The sequence below is a fragment of the Rhipicephalus microplus genome, chromosome X, assembly GCF_043290135.1.
Source record: "Rhipicephalus microplus isolate Deutch F79 chromosome X, USDA_Rmic, whole genome shotgun sequence".
Taxonomy (NCBI): Eukaryota; Metazoa; Arthropoda; class Arachnida; order Ixodida; family Ixodidae; genus Rhipicephalus; species Rhipicephalus microplus.
The window spans coordinates 429860953-429884119 of record NC_134710.1 but is presented as its reverse complement, the minus strand read 5'-3'; the positions used below and the strand labels follow the sequence as shown (position 1 = coordinate 429884119).

Genomic DNA, 23167 nt, shown 5'->3' with positions numbered 1-23167 from the left:
AACAATCTTAACAACGACCAAGGACTAAGGGGTTGCTCTTCCGGCGACGACGTAGGCTGGCAAACCGAATTCGTCAAGCAGGCGCGGAAGTGACTGCGAAAGGAAAAGGCAGACGATAGCCTGGCCTTCGCAGCATCTACGCACAAGAAGCAGGCCCTTCAGATTTGACGATTGGATTTGTCACTGCTTTCGTCTATGGGGATGGCAATGCACGTAGAATGAAACATACAGTACTCCAAGTTACCGTATGCCACAGCAGTGCACACTGCCGTACAAAAAAAGTTGCTAAAATGGTGGAAACAATGGAGTTGATGGGGCAGTGGAGGACATATGGAAATCAATGGAGGCCATTGTGGTACTGCACGCCAGCCTCGGTGACATCCAAGACAACGACGCATCTCAGGACTCGACAGCTAAGCTCAAGTCACAAATACCTTCCTGAACAGAACAGCAAAGGCCACTTCTTGGTGTTCTACGGTGTCCTAACACAAGGACCCGAAGGCAATTCCACGCGGACCAAGTGTGAGTCTTGGAACAAAAACATACGTCAGATTTCTTTGGACCTTGGAACACGTGTGGAGTTTGTCAGTGTCACAATGTCCCTGCAGGATAAAATGAGCGGAACTTCCTACAGTGAGTACGTCGCTGAACAACTAGGGCAGCGATTAGGGAACATGTTTGTGCTTTTTAGGGCTTCACCTCATCAGACATTCAGAAGCACATGGCGTGGGGTGTGAACCCAACGACCTCTATAATGACTGCCCTAGGACAGGAAATCCTGCAAATGGCCAATCCCCATAGGGGGCAGAATACTAAAAAATAGAACTGCCCGCCGCCGCCGCTTTCGGAAGAAAAACAAAGAGATCCAGATCGGCCTCTTTAACCTAAATGGTGCCAGAACTACGAGCAAGCGGGAAGAACTCTGTCGGATATTGAGTGACAAAGTCATAGAGATATATTCTGTTGCCGAAACACACCTTCGAGTAATGGAAGAGTGACAAGTTCATTGCTGGAGGAGTAGGCTCAAGCCTGTGGCATTTTTTTTACTGCTTTTCAGGGGCACCCATTATGCAGCCGGCGGTCGGCATCCCCGTCGAGGAAATCCGTCGGGGTACTCACCCTTCTTCCAGGGACCCTATGTTTAACGCAGGTGAGTGCACGTACCACGATATTTTTGTTGAATCATTGCTCTTATCACCCAATCTTATTGGAAGCGTCGGGTGATCTACACTTACAGACTCATTGCTATACGGTGAGATCACGTGTTACATTAAGCGTGATTCGAGCAGGAGGGTTTGAGAACCATGGCGCATAGTAAACACATCGAAAGTGAGACACGTGTGTCACCCAAAGGCAAAAGTGCGATCGCGTTATCGATACTTCGGCACCAGCAATACTTCAAAAACACTCTTATACCGCAATCCAGCTTTGCGGTCTGATACGCGGGCATCTCCACAAGGAACAGTATGCACTCGATTCTTAACAGAGACGAGTTCTCTTTTAGGAGCGAAGCTCCTTAAGGCGTGGGCTGTGCGTCCCCTGTATGTAGCCACCTCTTGTTCAGTTCTTGCAGGGTTCAGTAGATGGCGGTACTTGTAGCTGACGGCATATCGGGCCAAATACGAAGGGGTAGACACAGTATGCAGTGCGTGTGGAGAGGAAGAAGAAACTGCCGAACACTTGATAATGTTCTGTAAAGGGCTTCTCCCTATAGTTCAGGATGAAGGCGCAGAGTTTTTCAAGGCACTGGGGTTTAGGGACCGGGAGGGCAAAATAAACTTTAAGCGGGTGGATTTAACCAGAAGGAGGTTATCTGATTGGTGGCTAGAGTCAAGACACGAGTGAAAATTAAACTCTTCACTGCAAAGTACGAATCCTCAAACTCACTTTTTAAGGAAAAAAAATAAATATAGTTTTTGGTTCATTAGGTATTACGGCTTGGTGGCGCTAGCCACCGCCCGATCTAAAGGGTACAGTCATATCTATTCATCCATCCATCCATCCATCCGGCATTAAGTATTACGCTAGCCACCGCCCAATCTAAAGGGTACAGTCATATCCATCCATCCATCCATCCATCCATCCATCCATCCATCCATCCGTCCGTCCGTCCGTCCATCCGTCCATCCGTCCGTCCGTCCGTCCGTCCGTCCGTCCGTCCATCCATCCATTCATCCATCCATCCGTCTATCCGTCCGTCCGTCCGTTCATCCGTCCGTCCGTCCGCCCGTCCGTCCATCCATCCATCCATCCATCCATCCAAAAGATGCAAGATTTTATAAACTAGACGGCGGTACGTGTAGTTGATTATGAAAGATGCGAGGTGTTATAAAATAGGAATGATGCCACATATGGCGCGTGTCATCGCTCGATATAGTGCGGCGACGTACGCTAGGGGGAGCGTTGCAATAAAATCGAGTGGGCAAAATGTACGGAAGATTCATGGTTTACCAGGTTTACCTCCGGAGCTTCGCCCACTCATCATCATTCACTTCGTGGATGTGGCGGCACTTTTTTTCGATTGACGCGATGCTTTCACAAGGAGTGTTTAGATGATTCGAACCTGATCAATTGGCTTGAACGTGACAGAATGAAGGTCGGTGTTACAAAGTGTTCTGACACGAATGCTACCGGGAGTAACAACTTCAATATGAAGCTTTATCAGCCTCTTCTTCGCTGGTACACGTCGGGAAGAGGCAATGCGTATTCTGCTGGTGTCAGATCGATTCAGCGAAGTTTATTTTTTGTGTGCGCTAGTGTTTCCAGGACCAGCGCAATATTACGCGAAATGCTGCTTTAAATGCGAGCGCGCACTTACACGCTTAAAGGATCCCTCAACTATCCACGAAATGACGAAAAACGTGCGCGTTATTTTCTCACGCCCTTTTCAGTCTTCACTGCGCCATTTGTGACGCCAGCACTTCCTTCACGTGACGTAAAGATGAATTGAGCTCTCTAGTTGGTCGATATACTGACAGATATCTGTTCTTAATTGTAACCTACCCCACTCTATGCAAATGCGAAGCCACTGTCCTTGTCGCGCGCGGCTATTATGTGAGATAAACTCATTTCATTTTGTTTTCAGCATTTGCGCGGAGATAGCAAGCGTGTAGTCGAAAAGCGTGAAATCCTGACTAGCTTAACGCTTAGTGCTCGCATTCCACTTGTTTTCTGCAGAAATAGATGGCGAAGAGGAAATAGCGCTCTGAGAATGGTGGTGAAGAAGGGAAGCAAACTTCTATTTAGCCTTTCAACCAGGCCCCAGACACTCAGTGGTAGTTTCGGTTTCCAGGAACATGCACGCTCGTAGGGGTTGCCACGCATCCTAAGATCCGGTGGAATGGAGCGAGGTGGTCCGAACAAGGCCACTGAACTGAACACAGCGAGCTACTTCGAACAAGGCAAACATCATTTAAAAATTTGTGGGGTGTAACGTCCCAAAACCACGATATAAATATGAGAGACGTCGTAGGGGTGAGCCCTAGAAATTTCGACCACTTGGGGTTCAATAAGTGCAACCACATCTGACCACATGGGCCTACAACGTTTCCGTCTCTATCGGAAATGCAGCCGGCGCTACCATGAATCGATCCCGTGACCGGCGGGTCCGCAGTGCATTACTTTAGCCACTAGACCACTGTGGTAGGGTGGCATGCAAGTCAACCATACCTTCGACGAATATGGCTAAATCGGAGAACATGTGTTTTTCGCGGCTTTGCGGTATGCTAACGTGAAGATTTCCAGTACAATGAAAGTTTTTCAGGTTTCCTAGTGGCAACGGGTTAGCACAACTGTTTGTACCCATTATTTGGGCAGGTTTTGAGTTTGCATAAGTGCATATGATTAAACCCAATTTTCTACAACCCTGGCTGGGCTAAGAAAAGTGCAGTATCGCTAAAATAAATATACAAGATGGCAGCCTGGGTGCTGTCGCGAAAGTGCGTATATTTAAAGGCTCAGATTCATGTTGGCTGGGTACATAGTTTTCGCTTCTTTTACTTTGTATGTGCTTCAAATGATGTAAGGAAATATACGCTTCTTCCTGGTCGTGAAATTCATGAAGCCACAGTTTCTTGAAAATTTGTGAGTCTTTACTTCTATTACTTTCACTCAAATACATGTGATGAACTGAATGCTTCTAGAAATCAATATAAGGACTGTCACTGGTGCCAACGTTTTGACAAGTAAACTTTTCTTTCTCTAGCCAACGCTGTTGCCCTGACGAGAACAAGCAAATCTTGCCAAAACTCTGTTTCTAGTGACGTTCTCTCAAGAAAAAAATTCTTGTGGCTCTAAGGCTCCCGTGCCACTGAACTGCCGCATAATTTGATACTCAATTTTTGTTAGTAAGTTATGTGCGCCGTCGTAACAAACACGATTGAGTCAAATACGACGTGCTGTACTCGTGATTTATGATAATCTTTCTATTGGTTCGGACATTCTGGATCCAGTGTTTTCTCATTATAGTCATACATCAGTTGTAAAGTAGAGCTGCTTTTATAGATTGACACTTTAATACTTCCTTCATGTCCTCGTTTTTTGTACAAAACGCTCAATAAAATATTTCAGTTTTTTATGTTAACTGCGCGAAAATTGAAGACGGAGAAATAGGACGAGACAGGATCGTTACCCACTTGGCAAAGTTTCAATACTACCTAGTTCATTGTTATTTCTTCAGATAAACTTTCGTGTTACGGAAAAAGTCGTCAGCTCAATTTTCTCTCTTCGAAAACACAGGAATAAAATTTTAAAAACAAAAATTGACACCATCTTCCCAAAAGGAACCCTGATGAAATAATGCGAAGCAGCAGCGTTGCGCACGGACCGCTTCACGGAATCAATGGTGCTAACGCAGGTTCTTCGGTGAGCTCTGCAAGTTCAGTTTGAAGCGGGGCCAGGTTAAGCTTTATCGCTTCGGCCGATTCTGCAACAGACGAAGGAGTATCGTCTTTCGGCGTTCTCTCCACCCCAGATAAACAAGCCGGAAGAGTGTTGACGCTCGATGTGCGCTCGAACGTTACGAGTGGTGCAGAGGGTGAAACGAGTGAGGTGACAAGTTCAGACATGTTTCCACGCGTACGTTAGGCGCGTGTGAGGTTTATTGCACAAGAACCGAGGACGCGGCAGTGTTGTGAGTGCCGGTCGCGATTGCGAAGCGAGCGGCGGTAGCGGTAGATTTTACGGGCGAACTGGCGAGAAGGCTGCTGCGGATGCTGCGACGAGTGGGAGGCACGTGAGGGGAAAAGTGCCATCATCGGGCACTGTGAGTGGAGCGTGACATCAACAAGCTGCGGCAGTGTGACCTACTGGGCTTCGCTTCAACACTTGCAGCAAGGAAAGCGTGTTGCGGCGCGTTTTTACGGACACACGGAGGGACAGCATTGCACAGGCTAGTCAAAGAGCTGCTTCGCTTTTAAAATGCTTCATAAAATTTTAGGAATAGCAGCGCATCACCGAGCGACCAGCGGACCTCAAAATAACCGCCGCATTGGTATAGTGGCTAAAGTACTCGTCTGCTGAACCTCAGGTCACGGGATCGAATCCTTGCTGCAGCGGCTGCATTTTCGATGGAGGCGGAAATGTTGTAGCCCCATATGCTCAGATTTGGGTGCACGTTAAAGAATCCCAGGTGGTTGAAATTTCCGGAGCTCTCTAATACGACATCCCTCATAATCATATGGTGGTTTCAGGACGTTAAACCCCACATATCAATCAAGCGGACCTGAAAGAAGGCACAAATGCATTCCGTGTTCATGCAAATTGGGAAACGAGAACTTGCGCGGTAACTGTCCTCCATTCGGTTTTTCATGTTTTCTTTGTATTTGGTTTCCTCGTGAGTGACGTCATAAAGAAGTGTTCTGTTTATGATTTATTTCTAGTTGCAATTCCGGTAGCCGCCAGTGGCAAAAGCGGTGCTGCCGCTGCGTATCATCGTACGTGCATGGAAGGTATGGGGAGTTCGCACCTGACGTTTTAACTCAGTGTGATAGGGGCTTTTGACCGCTCATGGTTGGCGTCAGCGTATACGGTGAAGATTACAAACCAGGCATTTTATTTAATGCAAACTCTTACAGGCAACTCTGCAGGATGATACTGACTGGTTCCGCGTGTGTTCTATGTGCGAAGGATGGGCCGGTATTCGTGGCGAGATTGGGCTATAGGCGGCAAAACCGTCCCAGCGAAAGTGTGGATAGGCGGTCGGCGGCGCGCATACAAATACACGCAGCGGCGCTTCGTTGCGTGCGTTCTGAGCCGATTTCCGGTGGATAAAGTGCATTGACTGCAGTTTACTGTTAATATCTACGCTCATCTTTACTGAATCGCTGAGCCACGCCTATGCAACGTTAACATTACCCGCGTCTAAAGCGCAGTCTGCACTTCATAGAAATCCTCTCCCTGCATGACTGTCTTCTCCATTTCGCACTTAATCACGCCTTTGCTGTGCTGTTTGTATACGTGCTTAGCCTGTGTTCCATCTGTTATGCACTGCTGTAGCGCGATTGAAATATATATTCACAACTTTGTCATCTGCATACTACAAAGAAGGAGATAAAGAAAGATCCTAGAAAGCCCGAATATTTGTGGAATTCGTCCAGTACCACCCTTTGCACCTTATACGCACATGATTGTTTTCTCTCATTCTGTTCTAGTATCGAAATGAATGCAATCAAATGCTTTAGCGAAATTGATATGAAAAGCATGAGCACAAGATTTTTCTGTTCCAATTGTCCAAAATGAATTTCCTTTGCTAAAGTAGGAATAATTCGGTTGACAAGCGTTTCCTAAATCCAAATGGGGCTGTAGAGATAAGATCGAACAACTTAGACGCTTGCACATGTATAAGCATCTCCAGCCCTTAGAATCATAATGGTATCCATTGAAATAGGTGTGTAAATTTTTATATCGTTTACGTCACCTTTCTTCCAAAGCGTGGAAACTCCTGTAATGAGCGCCCTCCTTGGGAAATAGCGCTCGCCAAAGACAGAATAAAAAGATGGTTTACATAGGAACAAAGAATATTGAGCACATGCTTGATTGGACGAACATGCATACCGTTGACATCACAAATTGAGCTATTTTTAGGCGAATGAAAAACAGACAGTACTGCAGACTCTGTAAAGGGGGAAAAAAAAGAAGGATGGAATACTGTCTAGGATGAATTTTGAATAATCAGCAGATGGAAATGCGTTAGTGTTGTTCACAAAAGAATCAATAAATTTATTTGCCGAATCATTACCCAGTATTTCACAGCCATCATTATGTAGCTTTTCTACACGTGGAGATGACTTCTACACATGTAGATGGCGATTGAAGATGGTATTAGTCTTTTGTTACAGCATGTCGGGTTTATTCAAACAGCTGTCAAACTCAGACTGAAAATGACATTTCTTGTGTGATTTTCGTGTTCCATTTAGTTTGTTTCTAAGCGTTCTGGATTCTCGCAATACGCTTTGATCTTTAGTCTTGATGATCTTGTGATAAAGCAAGTTTCTGCAATTATTTGTTTCAACAAATCGGGAGTCATCGGGAAAGCAAACACATTTGAGCAGACGTCCCTGCGACTATAACCTAAAATATTCCCTTCACAGGATAAGCTTAGTTCAACATGATGTTTTTATCTTGACTTTGCACTTGTATCGACAACGTATATTTCCTTTGAATAAAACATTGGCGACCGAATAAATGAATTTGTTTATAATTTGCATTTCTTTGAGAAAGTAACCTAATGAAGAGGCCGTGAGCCCATGTTTATGTAAGTATTGTTTCAAGTACGGATTTCTATGGCATAATCAGTTGACTGAAACTTCTAACTGCCGAGAGACACACCACTGTTTATCGCAGGAAAATATTAGATGCTTTTATTATATACAATAATAATCTGCCTCAATCCTTGTTAAAACAAGCACTTCTATATCTTAGACTGGTTCGCATAAGATGTATGTCAGTACCAATATTCACTGAAGTACACTGATACAATGAACACGTTCAACCGTGGATACTAATCCGATAAGGAAGAGTAGCATCTGCACTCGCTTTTGACCGTGTATTGACGTGGTCCGTGCTCCGCGTAGGCATCGTGTGGAAGCATCTGCTGTCCGTGGATTTTGCGGCTCAAAGTGCATTCTTAGGTTTCATTATCAGTATTGGTAGTCAGTATCACCCTTCGCAGCTGGCAAGTAGCATGCGATGAGTCAGTGTGCTGCCGCGAAAGAAAAATAATACGAACTACGCTATCTCTTGTGCCACAGACTTCACTAGCTGATGCCTCAGTGACTGAACCTGCTTGCGTAAACGTCGCCACGCGTTTCGGACCGGGCCGGGAAGCCATGGAAGTTTCTGCTTGATTTATGTACGCATAGCACAGCGAAAGGTGTGGAGAAAATGCTACATCCTTTTCACTGTATCGTTTGTGGAATCATACGGTGCCACTTTGATGGTTCGAGTTCTCCCGATCTTGCACGGTGTTTGGCTTCGGGGGTTAGGAGGATCTCACCGCTGCCGCTCTAGTTTGTTGACCCCCGGTCCGGCCGGTCTCGACAGGTAGCTGGCCATCGTCACCGGGCCCATTCTTTGTAGTGAGGAGATCTACTCGTGCAGGGCAGACGGAGCATCTTTTACATCTCATGAGGATAGAGAAGAAGAGAGTAGTGTATGCAACCCTGAAAGGATAATGAGGACGGCGGCCTCTGTTCTATCCCACATGCAGTATTGTACCGGTACTCTAGCTCGCTGCACTATACCTGAAACATAATTGTCTTTTGTCACCAGTCACATGCGAGATATGTAGCATTCAAGAATTTCAAGAGACGTCACGACACCTGTTTCCTGAAGATCGAGGGACCACGCGGAAACACACTATCAGTCACGCTGTCACATGGCGAGCCTAATCTTTGCAGTTCCTCAAATAAACCTTGCTGTTCCTTCTTACGTTCATGACACGTAAGCAAATAGTGTTCTATATTACCGTTTTCCTTGCACTTCGGGCACAAAGGCATCGCGGAGAGTCTGATCTTGTGGAGCTATGCTGGTGTACGTGCTGATCCCGTTCGAATGCGATGAAGCAAGCAGGCCTCTTCTCTTGATAGCCCTTTTGTCACACATCCTGGTGAGGCGTCAGCCATAACGAGTGAAAATGCTTATTGACAGCTTCTCGTAAATTACGCTGATTGTCTTTGGGAGGCTTCTTTGTTGGTGTAAGCTCCAGAGCCCTCCAACGAAGTCTTTCAGCCTCCTCATTACCCGCTATACCCAAAAGTGGTGGAATCTATTAAAACTTGATGTTTATACCAATACCATGCAGGTTTTAAGGATTCGCCGTGATCTTTGAGTGCATTGATCAAAAACCAATCCATGTTTTAGCCGCTGCTAACAGGCTTACTGACCAAAAACAGCACGACTTGTTGCTGCCTACAAAACTTCAGTTTGTTCAAGGCTGCTTGAATTGCCACGCTTTCACATGCTGTTGATGAAACAACGCACTCGAGTCGCGCTGCCCAGGATGCCTTTAGAGACGGAATCACGAACGCTGCAGTGCTTGTTGCGCGCACTATGTCGACTGACTCATCGGTGAAAGCTTTCAAATGATTGGGGTATTTTTCTTCAATATATTCAAGTACAAAAGAACGTGCTTTTGCTGTGGGTGTGGAACGCTTGCTGTACATCCGTGGAATTGTCACCTGATAGTCGACATCCCTATGTGACCAAGATGGGTCTTGTCGAAGTTGTCTTTGTTAGGGGGAATCGATGCCAAAACGGCGAAAGGTGTTGAGGGCCACGAAAGTTCGGGAGTCCGTGCGTCGCCGAAGGCGACTGAATACTGCTCCTCCTGGGCTCGATTCACCAAGTCGGCAAAGCTGTGTCAGCAATCGTTGAGAGACGAGAAGACGTAACGGCGGAAGACAAGCTTCATGAAGCACCATTATGCTCGCTGAAATCTTTGGCACTTCCAAAGCAACTCTGAGGCCATTGCAATGAAGTTTTTTCCAGCCGTTTGTACTGTGATTGAAAAGCATACGATTGACGCACACTCTGTCCGCAGCTCCCGCCAATTGGATGAATCGACGACCCGGCGGCGAGGATGAGCGACACCCCCGGAAACATGGAGGACGGAAAAAAAGGAGGGAACATTACGTCGCACGAGTGAAGCCCACCATGTCGGCCCAACACGTGACCAAAACGTCAGAGCGTGCGGTGGGTTTTAGTGCTCTTTGTGGTGTTCTGTCTTTGAACCACCTGCGTGAGCCGGCTCGTCTGCGCCCAACAAGTGCGTTTTGATTAAAAGCTACCAGGAGCCATGCTCAGAATTATTGCTAGTCTCGTTGCTGTCGTGATTTGGCACAAAATGTGACGTGTTGTGCCGTAAATGCTGTCTTCAAATGGCACGGCGTGTGTAAGGTTGCCCGCGTGACGTATAGCTCCCTCCTTTCTTTTTTCAAAGACGATAGTTTTTCTTGAGGTACTTCGCACAAAACTTTTGGTGTAATTGTCCGTCAAAACGATACCCCAAACGGCCAAACGGCCAACTCTATTCGCAGCACTCACCTATGTTGCTTAATCTTCAGCGTTCATACTTGTGCAATTGTCCAATAAAAAGCAATCATTGCGCATATTTGAGGCACAATAGCAACACGTCAATATTCTATGTGTGTCTTTATACTATGAAGGCGTACATGAGTAATTCAAAAGACCGTAGTGTTTATCACGCTGCGCTGACAATTCAAGGCTATGCACAAGATGATAAGAGTTTCCCAGGCTTTGCTAAGACGACGTGGTGGTGGCACCTGCCCGTCGTTTGGCGTTCTACACCTTATGGCCTCCGAGACAGGCGCTAACGCTTTCCTCATCTTTTGAAGATAACTGCCAGATAGCGCTCGTGTCTCACGTGCCTCGATTCGCTCATTCGCCTTTGCTGCACGGATCGAAGCGCTCTAACGGAGCGCCTCTAGGATACCATTCACCAGTTTTCTCGCGCACAATATCAAATGAACGTTTTTTTTTCACTCTCTCCGGACGCAAGACTATCGTCTTTCTACGACATTTACAGTGAAACGCAGATACGGGGCCAATGTTTTTCTCTTCGTGCCCGGAAAACTTCTCTGGCTTGCGTATCACGTGATCTGACGTCAACGACGTCAGATCGCTCCAGCCAATTTTGGCTGGGCGGTAGCGCCAGTGGCGAGTGCTTTTCGCGCGTGCTCCACTCTCAAGCTGCAGCCTTAAGTTGCTCGATCACCAGGTCCACATGATTTGTTAGGGTAAAAAGAATCACGAATACTATGAATAGCGTAACATAATTATACCACAGACACTGTTCTCGACCGAGACGGACGACAGCCAGCTAAAGATCATGGATTTGATGCTGAAAAGCATCACTTATTGCATTAGTAAGAGGTGACACTGTGCGTCATATCAGAGAAATAATTGTTCTATTGTCAACGCCGGTACTGTTTGGGTCTCAAATGAATGAAATTAAACAAAAAATATTGAACATCCAGATCATACCATAACTTTGGAACATGAAAATCTCTGATTAATGTAGTAGGTTAGCGGAAAATACGCTTTTCATTCGACACAGGCAACTCGTGGTGGTGACGAGGCCTTCCAGCGCGGTAATACAGATGGAACCGCGTCGCTGTTCAGTCGCACACACTTTATCAACGATCCCAGTGACTTTTTCCTAGGTTTGAAGTCTTTTAGCTGCAGTGACTCATTACGCAGCCATCTTCTGATCCAGTTCAAACGTGTGAAAAGCGACCTGAGCACGACCGAAAATGCTGCAGTAGACTTATGCCACGCCGTAATGCGGCATGGCGAGTTAATTTCGACCCCGACGAGCACAACAAGGGAATGTCGGGTAGCAAAATCTCTGATCAGAAAAACAAAAAGGTATAGTGGCAAGAGATACCTGACAGAACTGAATGTTCGTTCGGCAGCATATCGCAGAAAAAACGAGGCCCAATCTCTAAGCTAACAAGCTGAGCGACCACGGTGGCCAAGCTCGATCCCGCCACTGACGTCACCGCTTTCTCCCTTGCTCCCCTGCAGTCCGTGTGCTCCGATGAATGTTCCCTGGGTCAAAGTTTGCTCGCTCATACCACCGTTGTTTATTCGAAAATTGCGAAAACAAAACGCCGTAGCCCTGTTGTGAGAGGTCGCCGATACCGAATTCGCAATAAATTTGCGAATACAAAACTGCTTCATTGTCCCGTAAACTGCGATCGCAGTAAACAAGAAAAACGTTGTCGTTGCATAGGTTGATTGTCAGCAGCGTCAGCGCACCTACTAAATGCATTTGATTTTCGGACAATACTCTCAGCGTCATGGCTAAATGCCATGTTCATTAACAAAGAAAGCAATATGCAAGTCAATAAAGTGAGATGTACGAACATTAGAAATTTTGAACATGAATATAACGTTTTCTGGCTATTAGTTTCCTGTTCACTTGAAGATAACGTTGTTTGAATTGTTCAGTATTTAGTTGGCTTGAATGCTGGAACGGGTAGAACATCCGAGTTTACATTTTAGAGAGATAAAGACGTAACTCGCAGTGCCAACTTTTCTTATCATGCCACCGCAAGAGAGCCGTGGTTGTTCTGCACACAATCTATAGTTCCTCAACGAACACATGAAGGTCGCACGTAAATTCACAATAGAAATTGACAGTTGGAACGTCAGGTCGACAACCCGGACGCTTGCTTCGTGTACGAAGCGGCATTTCACGCAGCGTTACAAAAGTCACTTCATTCCCCGACCCTACTTAGAATCATCTCAGAGCCTCGCTACCAGTTTCTCTCTAAAGCTGTTTCTGCGGAGACCACGGGTCACTTCTTCAGATAGTAGGAGGATACAGACCATTCCGACAAACATTCCTTAGCCGAAAAAACGAGCTCGGCTGGTCCTAACATATACAGCAAGTCAGTCAGTCAGTCAGTCAGTTAGTCAGTCAGTCAGTCTGTCATTCAGTCAGTCAGTCAGTCAGTCAGCCAGTCAGCCAGCCAGCCAGTCAGTCATTCAGCCAGCCAGCCAGCCAGCCAGCCAGCGAGCTAGTCAGTCAGTCAGTCAGTCAGTCAGTCAGTCAGTCAGTCAGTCAGTCAGTCAGTCAGTCAGTCAGTCAGTCAGTCAGTCAGTCAGTCAGTCTGTCTGTCTGTCTGTCTGTCTGTCTGTCTGTCTGTCTGTCTGTCTGTCTGTCTGTCTGTCTGTCTGTCAGTCAGTCAGTCACGAACTTTATTAAAAGGTTCTGGGGAGTTTAAGCCACCTGGGTGTCCACGACAGACATCCATAGCAATCTCTACTGTAGGCGACGCCCGAGTCGGGGCGGGAGCGTGGTTTCGTTCACCAGTTCTTGGGCCCTCAGGACTACCTTTAGTTGGTGTTGGAGCTTGGGGCTTTTGGGTGCCACTTCCCAGTGGGACTCGTTGGTTAGAGGTCACTGAGGTTACCGTGGGACATTGCCATAGCATGTTTTTGAGTTAACAGTACATTTCTGTACAGTATGAGCATTGTTAATTTATGTCCGAGTTGAAACGGCTGAGTCGGCCCCGTGATGAGCACGACTTGTTTGTAGCATGCGAAATGCTGCCTGTTGGTGAGTTTGAGCTTACCATGTAGTAAAAAGTATTAGCTTCTGTCGTTTGATTATTGAGAGATAATTTTATGGAAGGTGAGTAAAGGGTCATTAAACTGTACGTCTGGGCCCAGCTCTTCGGTGGCTGATTGATCGTCGTGGCGGGTCAGTTTTCGTGCTCAATCATGAGCCATTTCGTTTAGGTTTGGTGGCTGCATGTGGGTAGACGTCTTTGCCCATGAGGGTAGGGAACCAAGAGAGACAGTGGAAACCCGGCTATTAATGGGTTTGTAAAATCTGGCCTGCTTTCAGAAGTGTGGCAGCTTGGGCTAGTTGGTATGGCATGACGATAGTTATAGCGCGAGAACAAATGTCTTTGTTTCGTCATTTTGTTCTTGCGCTATAACTATCGTCTGCTTCCAGACTCATGTTCACCATTTCGTAAGCCCCAATGGCGGCACGAGAGTCTGTGAAAACATTGGGGTGTGAGGCGGCGATCATCGCTAAACCTATAGCAACCTGCTTGGCTATGGCGTTTGTTGCTAGCGTAGCCGAAACGGCTGAACGTAGGGCTCCGTTGCCATCTACTACCACGACTGCGAAGGTGCAGGGGTTACCATATAGCGCCGCATTGATGAATATGGTAGAGTTGCGATTCAAAGTTGTACGATCAAGGATCGTGCGAGCGCGTACCAGGTGTCTGCCTTTGTAGTGTTGCGGGTCGGCTACTCTATCGTGAACGGCTGAGTTGGATAAAACTCATTTGGAGAGGGCAAATTTGCAGCCAATGAAGAAAAATTTGGTGAATCGGCAATAATGACTTAAAAAACTGCAAAGAGAACGCCCTACTTTTTTGCACGCATGTCGCAACTTTGCCGCATTTAAACATTGGTTACAAGAAAACCTCTTTCAATGTGAATTCCGGTGACGACTTGCCAATATATACTTCAAGGTCTCTTTCCGACAGACGCGAAACGTCGTGCAGGTATTCATTGGTAAGTCAACGGGAGGCGGGGGATTTTCACGCCGTGCCCCTGGTCGCACAATACTGCTTCTCGGGCAGCAGCCACTGGTTGCTTATGATAGGATCAGCTAAAGACCAGCTCAGGCTGGTGGCGAGGGCCCAGAACGCTGCTCGAGAGCACGTAGGGCTTTCTGAATTACGACGCTTATTCGAAATGAAATTCTGAAAACAACGACGTTTGTGTGGTCTCACACTCTCTCTCCTTTTCCTCTATTTTATTTCTTTGCTATTTCTATAAACGCAGTTATTTGTGCGGATATTGTCGTGAATTCATATAGCGTACCGTCGTCTGGTGATGCAAGTGCGACGACGATGTTTTGGTGCAAACGAACTTCATGTCATAGCATTTGAATTTTATTTCTGAGGTGCAGTGTGGTCAGGGGTATGAGCCAACTTCTTTTAGGCGACAAAACAAGACAAACAAAACTTAACGAATATCCCAGTGTGATATGTGAGTGATATGGGAAGGGACAACAACATCAATTAACGTGCGTCTTCAACTAGTCCTTCGTCCGCTGATCCTGCTCAGCCGTTTGGTGACGTGAGCATGGTAGAGTGCTTAGCCAGGTGTTTCGAGATTTAAGCTTATATTACGTCTTGGCACAGAAATTCAGAAGGCTCACTTATTTCCACTGTCGCATCACCCTAAAAAGAAACAGAGTGGTCTCCATGTGGCTTCAGAGCACGATTGTCACCTATTTTGCGTGCTTTTCCAGTACATTGTCACGGTGCTTTATAATTCGATGTCCCGAACGACGCGCCTACAGCTTAAAAGAAAAAAAAGAGAGTGTTCTGACTCCTTTTTGAGAATTCTAGCTTGTCTTGTATTTGACTATTTGTGAAGAATTACATCAACTCTAATTGGGGGGTCACTATATTCCCTTCTGGTCATCGCATGACCCACATTCTACGTTTGAAGTGCGGACTTTCTAAAAGAAGCCACACACAAATTAGCACCCTGTAGTCTCTTCTTCAGTGCTTTTCTATATATTTTAGCTGTTTTTATACCCCAAGCAACGCACATAAGCGTTTTTTAGATAGCAATGTTGATAGGAAAGCGGCGAGCGCCAAGTTATGGGAGAAATGAAGCCGAATGATGTATATGTATATGAGGCAAAAAGACGCCCCAAAAGTTGCCACTGCTTTAGGTTGTAGCAGTATGACAGCATGGAAAACAACTTGCTTCAACGGAGACGATGGTCTTGGTTAATGTCCCCGTATAATAGCTTGAAAATGCTGGTATATGGAGACTATCTTCTTTGCTTAGCTTCACCACCTCCTTGTGGAAGGCCGCGAGAACCATTATTTCCATGTGAAGTGGGGCTGCACTTCGGCGGTGGCAGTTGCGTTTATCAGACTAGCACGTATTGTAAATTCACTCCAGAAGTTGTCCCATTTAATATATCTTCAGGGTATTTAGGTATCTCGGATGTACTCTGGCAGCAAAGCATTGCTATGCCATAATTTAGCTGAATTTCAGAGATTTACGATGCGCAGAATTTCAGATGCATGAAATACAATATTCTATTCTGAATGACAGTATACTGAATCATAAATATTTTTGTACAATTTTTTGCACAAGTATATATGCTTTGTATTGGAAGCTCCATTCATATGAACTACCCAAAAGGAGTCAACTTGAAGCTTCATCAGGCAGGTAGACGAAAGTAGACTTTTTGAACAGGGACTGCAATAATATGGGACCTCAAGGCCTTTTGTATGAGCTTTTTTGGTCAAGCAGGAGGTCAAATGTTTCTAATATAGTCTGTGGCACATTGCACACTCCCCCTGTTTTAGGTCACTCTAGTCTTTGGGTCCTGTGATGTTTGTTCAACGCAAATCTTTTGGGCAAAGCTTCGAGCTTCCCACTAAATTCGAAGAATAGCGTCAACAACGCAAAGCCCTAACCCTGTTTGTGTTTCGCGCATACGCAGTGGCCTCGACACTATATTTCGGGAGCACCAGAACTTTTCGGGACCTATTCGAAAACTGCCTAATATGGCGTCCACGCTTTCCTGAATGCATGAGATATGCTGAGTCCTCTTTACATTATTTTTCAAATTAAGGTTTCTCATACGACATCGTGGCCAATTCGCAGCAAGCATCGATTGCGATAGATGTTCCATGTTATTGTTAGACAGACTGAATGATCATCCTGCATCCTGGTATTCCTGAGTACTGTGCAACAAAGGTAGCTAAATTCATCAAGCACGTTGATATATATATATATATATATATATATATATATATATATATATATATATATATATATATATATATATATATATATATATATATATATATATATATATATATATATATATATATATATATATATATATATATATATATATATATATATATATATATATATATATATATATATATATATATATATATATATATATGTAGATATGTATATATATACTGTACAATTTTTCCAATGGGCTAAACGTATTTGGGAAGAGAAGAAACACAACTTAGCGGTTGTCTTAATTTTATTACCAGCGGTTTCGACCAGTGGACCGGTCTTCGTCAGGGTTTGCGAACAAGTGTTGTGTTTCTTCTCTCTTTCTCTCTCTCTCTCTCTCTCTCTCTCTATATATATATATATATATATATATATATATATATATATATATATATATATGTGTGTGTGTGTGTGTGTGTGTGTGTGTGTGTGTGTGTGTGTGTGTGTGTGTGTGTGTGTAATTTATAGTTGATAATAAATAGGATAGATGGCGCAGTTATAAAGCGCTACTCGTGGTTTCTCGATGCGCACGCCCCCTTAGAGGGTAGAGCCACTTTTTTAAGGAGTGAGTGCCGCCCTCCGATTGGTTGCCGCCATTCGGCTCCCCCCCCCCCCATCTCTTCACGGCTGGATGAGTGAGGCACGTGCGTGGCGTTTTCTCGGGCAAAATGCGTGGGTGTTGCGTGCCACATTGCACAAGCCATTCGCGAAATGGCTGCAAGATTTTCAGATTCTCGAAAGATCCGAAAAGGTGACTCTTGTGGCTTCTAAAGATGAAGCGCGAGAAGTGGCAACCCACGGACCATTCCTATTTGTGCAGCGTAATTTATGCCATTTCTGCATTTTGAGAGTTATAACTTAAAGCGCTCTCACATGGGCACTTTCAGTCGCGAGAAAGCTTGATGTGATTGACTCTCTTGCACCAGCTGCAGAACGCCCCGAATCACTGCTGAGAAATTCAATTGAGATCGGGCTTATATGCTGTCACCAGTGCACCCGGTGCAATACACGGTAATTTGCATGATGTGTACATGCGTATTTAACTTCTTCAGATTGTATCGCACAAAGTGTGTTGTTCTCAATTGCTTCTTGTACGCAAGCTGCAATTGCGCGGAGATGTGCGACTATGGTGTGTGCTTGTTGCTGCAGGCACCTTCAACTATTTCTTTTAGGGGCAAAGCCCTTCACGCCGTGGGTCGTATGTCACGTGTCGTGGTAGTCATCGTAGTCGTAATAGGCAGTTGCATTGCATTGTACGTCAATGAAAATATGCGTCACAGCACATCCGTGGAGTGAATGGTGATAAGTTGGGCGAAGCATTCGTCAGTCCGAACCGTGCTGACATGCATTCGTCCGTTCTTCCATCTCTTGGTTACTTTGTGCGTCCTTCCATCCATCCGTGCGTCTGTCCGCCTATGCGTCCATCCACGCGTCTGTGCGTCTGTTATTTGTCTATTCCTGCGTTCGTCTGCGCGTCGGTCTGACTGTGCGCTGATTCCTAACGCCTGCGACATGAAATGCACTTTAAAGCTTGTATGCGTCAGCCAGTTTTTGCACATGCCGGTGAACTCTACTTATGAAAATATGACTCAAAGTACCTGGTAACATGATTTCCCAAGGAGCAATAGAGTGTCATGGAGACACTGAAGAGGAAATTGGTGATGGGGAAAATATTTTCAATGAAGTGTTGACTTCAATAGAATGCTGCATCGTGTGCAGCACCATATAGGTGGATTTCTTGGGTGAGGAATGTTGAAGAAAACGGATTGTGGGTAGTGCGAGGCTGCAGTTATGTGCAGTTATGTGCAGCAAAAAAAGGGTTCTCTGAAAAAAAAATGTTCATATCAAGTTACGCACGAGTGCGTAAAGCTGCGCATTCACCTGCGCCAGCTCGAAACAACGAGAACCAGTGAAAGAGGAAGCAAGACATTCGCTGTGGTTAACTTGCGGTGAATTATAACGCTGGTTTTTTGAAGTATAATAAAGTTATCGTCTAAACAAAGCTGTTGCATCTGAAATTACTGTCTCCTAAATGCAATTTGCTTACTCATTGTTGTAAAACTGTGTGGTCACTTCATTTTACCGATATTATTCAGTGCTTTAAAAATTGCTAATTTGCACTATATTCCTATAGAAAACACGCTAAACCTGGTTTGACAGTCAATGCCTGCGTGCGAGCCGTGATATAATGCCATTAAAGCCACATGTAGGTCATCAAATAGTATATTATATTTCCAACAATTTTTTGCCAATCTGCTGTTTGCAGTAAGGTATAAGTGATGAAAACAACGTACTATACTCTGCGTTGCAGAGTGTGGTCTGTAAATGAGGTAGCTATTGAATGATTCAAATAATTTTTTAAACATACGGTACGCAACCACAGTATTAGGGGCGAAGCTTTTAAAGCCGTGGGTTTGTCTGTGCCTGTCTGTGACCGGTTTGTAACCACCTAGTTGGATGAGTCACTCAGCATGTAGCACTTGTGTGGGTGACAGACAGACAGACAGACAGACAAACAGACAAACAGATGGACAGACAGACAGACAGACACTCAGACAGACAGACGCCCCGCCGCGGTAGTCTAGTGGCTAAGGTACTCGGCTGCTGACCCGCAGGGCGCGGGTTCGAATCCCAGCTGTGGCGGCTGCATTTCCGATGGAAGCGGAAATGTAGGCCCGTGTGCTCAGATTTGGGCGCACATTAAAGAACCCCAGGTGGTCGAAATTTCCGGAGCCCCCCACTGCGGCGTTTCTTATAACCATATGGTGGTTTTGGGACGTTAAACCCCACAAATCAATCAATCAACACAGACAGACAGACAGATGCAAGGACGCATGGACAGAAGCACGGATAAACGCTTCGTAAGCACGGCATCAACTCCGTGCATATACTGCGATTTTTCTATATATATATATATATATATATATATATATATATATATATATATATATATATATATATATATATATATATATATATATATAAAACAAAAGCGATGCTGGGTCCAGGTAAGATTAGCCGTATAGGGAAGAAGACGCACGTACGAAGTGATTTTACTGACGTTTCGGCCGCGCTTGCTTATGAAGGCCGGACCCGCTGCCGAAACGTCAATAAAATCACTTCGTACGTGCATCTTCTTCCATATATATATATATATATATATATATATATATATATATATATATATATATATATATATATATATATATATATATAATTTTTTTCAGCCAGCTGGCAAATGGCAAACTGTTTTTACACTTTTGTAGAATGCACACAACACACACACACACATTGAAAGGTGATGTGACTTGGGTACGGGTGTTTCACATCTTGAACCTATATAAATACTTAGCGACTAGTCCAAAACGACGCTAATTGAAGGTGTTAACGCGGCTTGCCTCAACGGTATCTTTCTGCTGCGAGTAACTCCAGTTGCTAATGTCACTTTAAAAATGAAGGCTAGAGACTATGTATCTAATCTCGATGAAAAAACAGCATTTTTCTCATGTTGCTCGAGTACCACACATTTTGACACAACAAACTCTCTATGCAGCCGCACAACACTCGTTGGCTGGCCGTCGCGGCTATAGACGGCTTCCGGAAGGGCTTCGTATTGGTGGACTCCGTAGCAGAAGACGCGGTTGTCTCCACCTTCCTTAGTACCGGTGGAGGGGGCGCGCATTGAGGAATCCTAGCGCAAATGCAGGTGTAAACTAGCTAGTGCTATGCTACGCGTGCGGGGGAGTGTCTCATCGACCTTCAGGGATCTTAAGAATACCATCTGTGTGCGGCGACGGTGCAGCGTAGTGGTGTACGAGCTTCTGTGAGGACGAGGCCCAACAGGCTGGTCTGGAGCATCGACAGCAATATCGAGATGCAGCGTTACCGCCTGCAGACGAGAGGTGGCGTCAGTTTGTACAACACTGTGTGAATGAGTAGGACAGTTGGCAATAGATGGTACCGGAGGTACTGAGTGGCTCAAACTTTAGCAGTGCGTGGGGGCGGGACATTGCGATGCCTAGGAACCACAACCACAAGTGCCCAGGAACAGCAGCATGGTGGGAACGCGAGCCAAGCGAAGCTCGTCCACGGAAACCAGAGGCAATAAAGAAAGCTGGGTCGCTTGTAAAAGCTGTGATGTTTGGATAGGCAACGACCACACGACTTTTCAATCGGTAAAGCGGGCAGAAGCGGCACCAGACAATGAATGCAAACAGTGCGTTCGGCTGAACGTCGTGCGTGAGGAGTTGGCGCAGTCGCTGCGGGAACATAAAAATTATAGTACGTTGCAGCTTCAGAACACAGAGACAAGATTGAATGACGCTTTTTCTCAGCGAGGCTAGGAAACTCACTTGCACGAAAAACTCCAGGCACGTAATTGTCACCTGCAGAGACAGTTAGATGAGCTGAAGAGTGAGAAGAGAGGATCCCAGATCGAAAAGCCAGAAGAGTCGGATAATGCTACGGCCGATAACAGGACGTCACTTCTGCCCCAAAAAGGAATGTAAAGAAGTAAATGTAGCACGAGATGACACGTGTGTAGTCAAAACTGCGGCCGTTGATGCCGACAGTATGATAGATCAATCACAAAACAAGCCCTACAACAATCAAGGGCAAGGGGGATGCTCTTCCGACGACGACGTGGGCTGGAAAACCAAACTCGGCATTCAGGCACGGAAGTGACTGCGCAAGGAAAGGGCAGATGATATCCACGCCTCCGCAGCGTCTACGCACAAAAGACAGGCCCTCCAAATCTGTCTGCTGGATTTCCCAGTACTTTCGCCTATAGGGATGGCAATGCGCGTAGAATGAAACATGCAGTACTTCAAACCACTGCATACCATGCGGACCATGCGGACCAAGTGTGAGTCATGGATAAAAAAAGCTACGTCAGATTTGTTCGGACCTTGGAACACATGTGGAGTTCATCGGTATTACAAAAGCCCTGCGGAACAAGATGAACGGAACCTCCTACAGTGAGTACATCGCTGAACAACTAGGGCAACAATTGGGACGCAGAATTCGTGCTTTTAGGGGCTGCGCCCATCAGACCCTCACAAGCGCAGGGCATGGGGTGTGAACCCAATGATCTCCATCATGACTACCCCAGAACAGGCAATCCTGCAAATGGCCAATCCACAGAGTCGGCAGAAGCGCTTCTGAAACAGATCCTAAAAAAGAGGACTGCCCACCGTCGCCGCATTCGCAAAAAGAATAAAAACATCCAGGTAGGCCTCCTTAACTTGCAAGGTGCCAGAAGTACGAGCAAACGTGAAGAAATGTAGGGGAAGATAGGTGACGAAGACATATAGATATATGCTGCGACTGAAACACACCTTCGAGTAATGGAAGAGCCACCAGTACATATATGTTGGCAATGGGCTGGCCTGACCCACTCAGGTGAATTGAGCAAAGGGAAGGAGTCGGTTTCCAGTGGAAAATTGGATCACCGTGAAGGACGCTGGACATCTCGTGTGCTGAGAACATGTGGATGGAGAGCGGTTTGCAGGGGTTACTTGGCCTTTAGGAGTGGTATACTTTGCTGTATCCGCTGGAATAGACGCCGGAAACTCTACAATGGTGCAATGCATCCGAAAAGACGTGGCAAGGGCAAACCAGTGAGAGGTCTTCATAGTGGGTGATTTAAATGGACAACTGCAAGCTGTGGGTGGTTTCCAACATACTAATGGGGAACAATTGCTGACACTGGCACATTCACTTAACTTAGATGTACTAAATCTTCGTCCAGAGTTCGAAGGCCAGTACATCTGTGCGCCACGAACAGTCGCAGCTGTATTGACTACACACTTGTGACATCTCTTCTAGCACGACGTCTCACTCACATAAACATAGATGAGAATAGTCAATTCAGCCTAGGAAGCTACCACACTTGAATAAAGTTGACCTTTCCTCAATCTTTGTGGCGAACCACTGAGAGCGAACGTCACAACGTGCCTCAGAAGAGCTTCTCACAGTCAGCATATGTTTCAGTCGCAAACATTTTCGAAGAGAACTTTCAACCGATGGAATTGCCAACCTACGATCAGTTTGTGCTAGAACTGAAACGCATCGTGAAGAGGCACGAAATTTGCATGAATTCTAGCGGCGGCTTGCAGTGCAAAGACTGGCAGGACAAAGACAACGAGGTAAACAGGTATGCTCCAAGAATAATGATGAATCGCAAACACAGGGCGGCTGCTATAACCTCCCTGATAGAGAAGTCCATGAATGCGTACCTGGGAGCAATACCCCCGCCTCAAAAAAAAATATGCGGGTACTCGTACAAAGTGAAATAGGTTAGCAAAACAGTGAACAATTGCGAGCAATT

General features: G+C 45.6%; 1 protein-coding gene across 4 annotated transcripts in view; it reads left to right on the top strand.

Moving 5' to 3' along the window:
• Nucleotides 1-23167, top strand: part of LOC142776558 (uncharacterized) — a 313558-nt gene that overhangs the window by 224241 nt on the left and 66150 nt on the right. For all 4 annotated transcript variants that reach the window (XM_075880432.1, XM_075880431.1, XM_075880430.1 and 1 more), the window contains one exon: nucleotides 1058-1150. In XM_075880432.1, the coding sequence (XP_075736547.1) occupies nucleotides 1058-1150 (93 nt within the window). The remainder of the gene's footprint in view (nucleotides 1-1057; nucleotides 1151-23167) is intronic.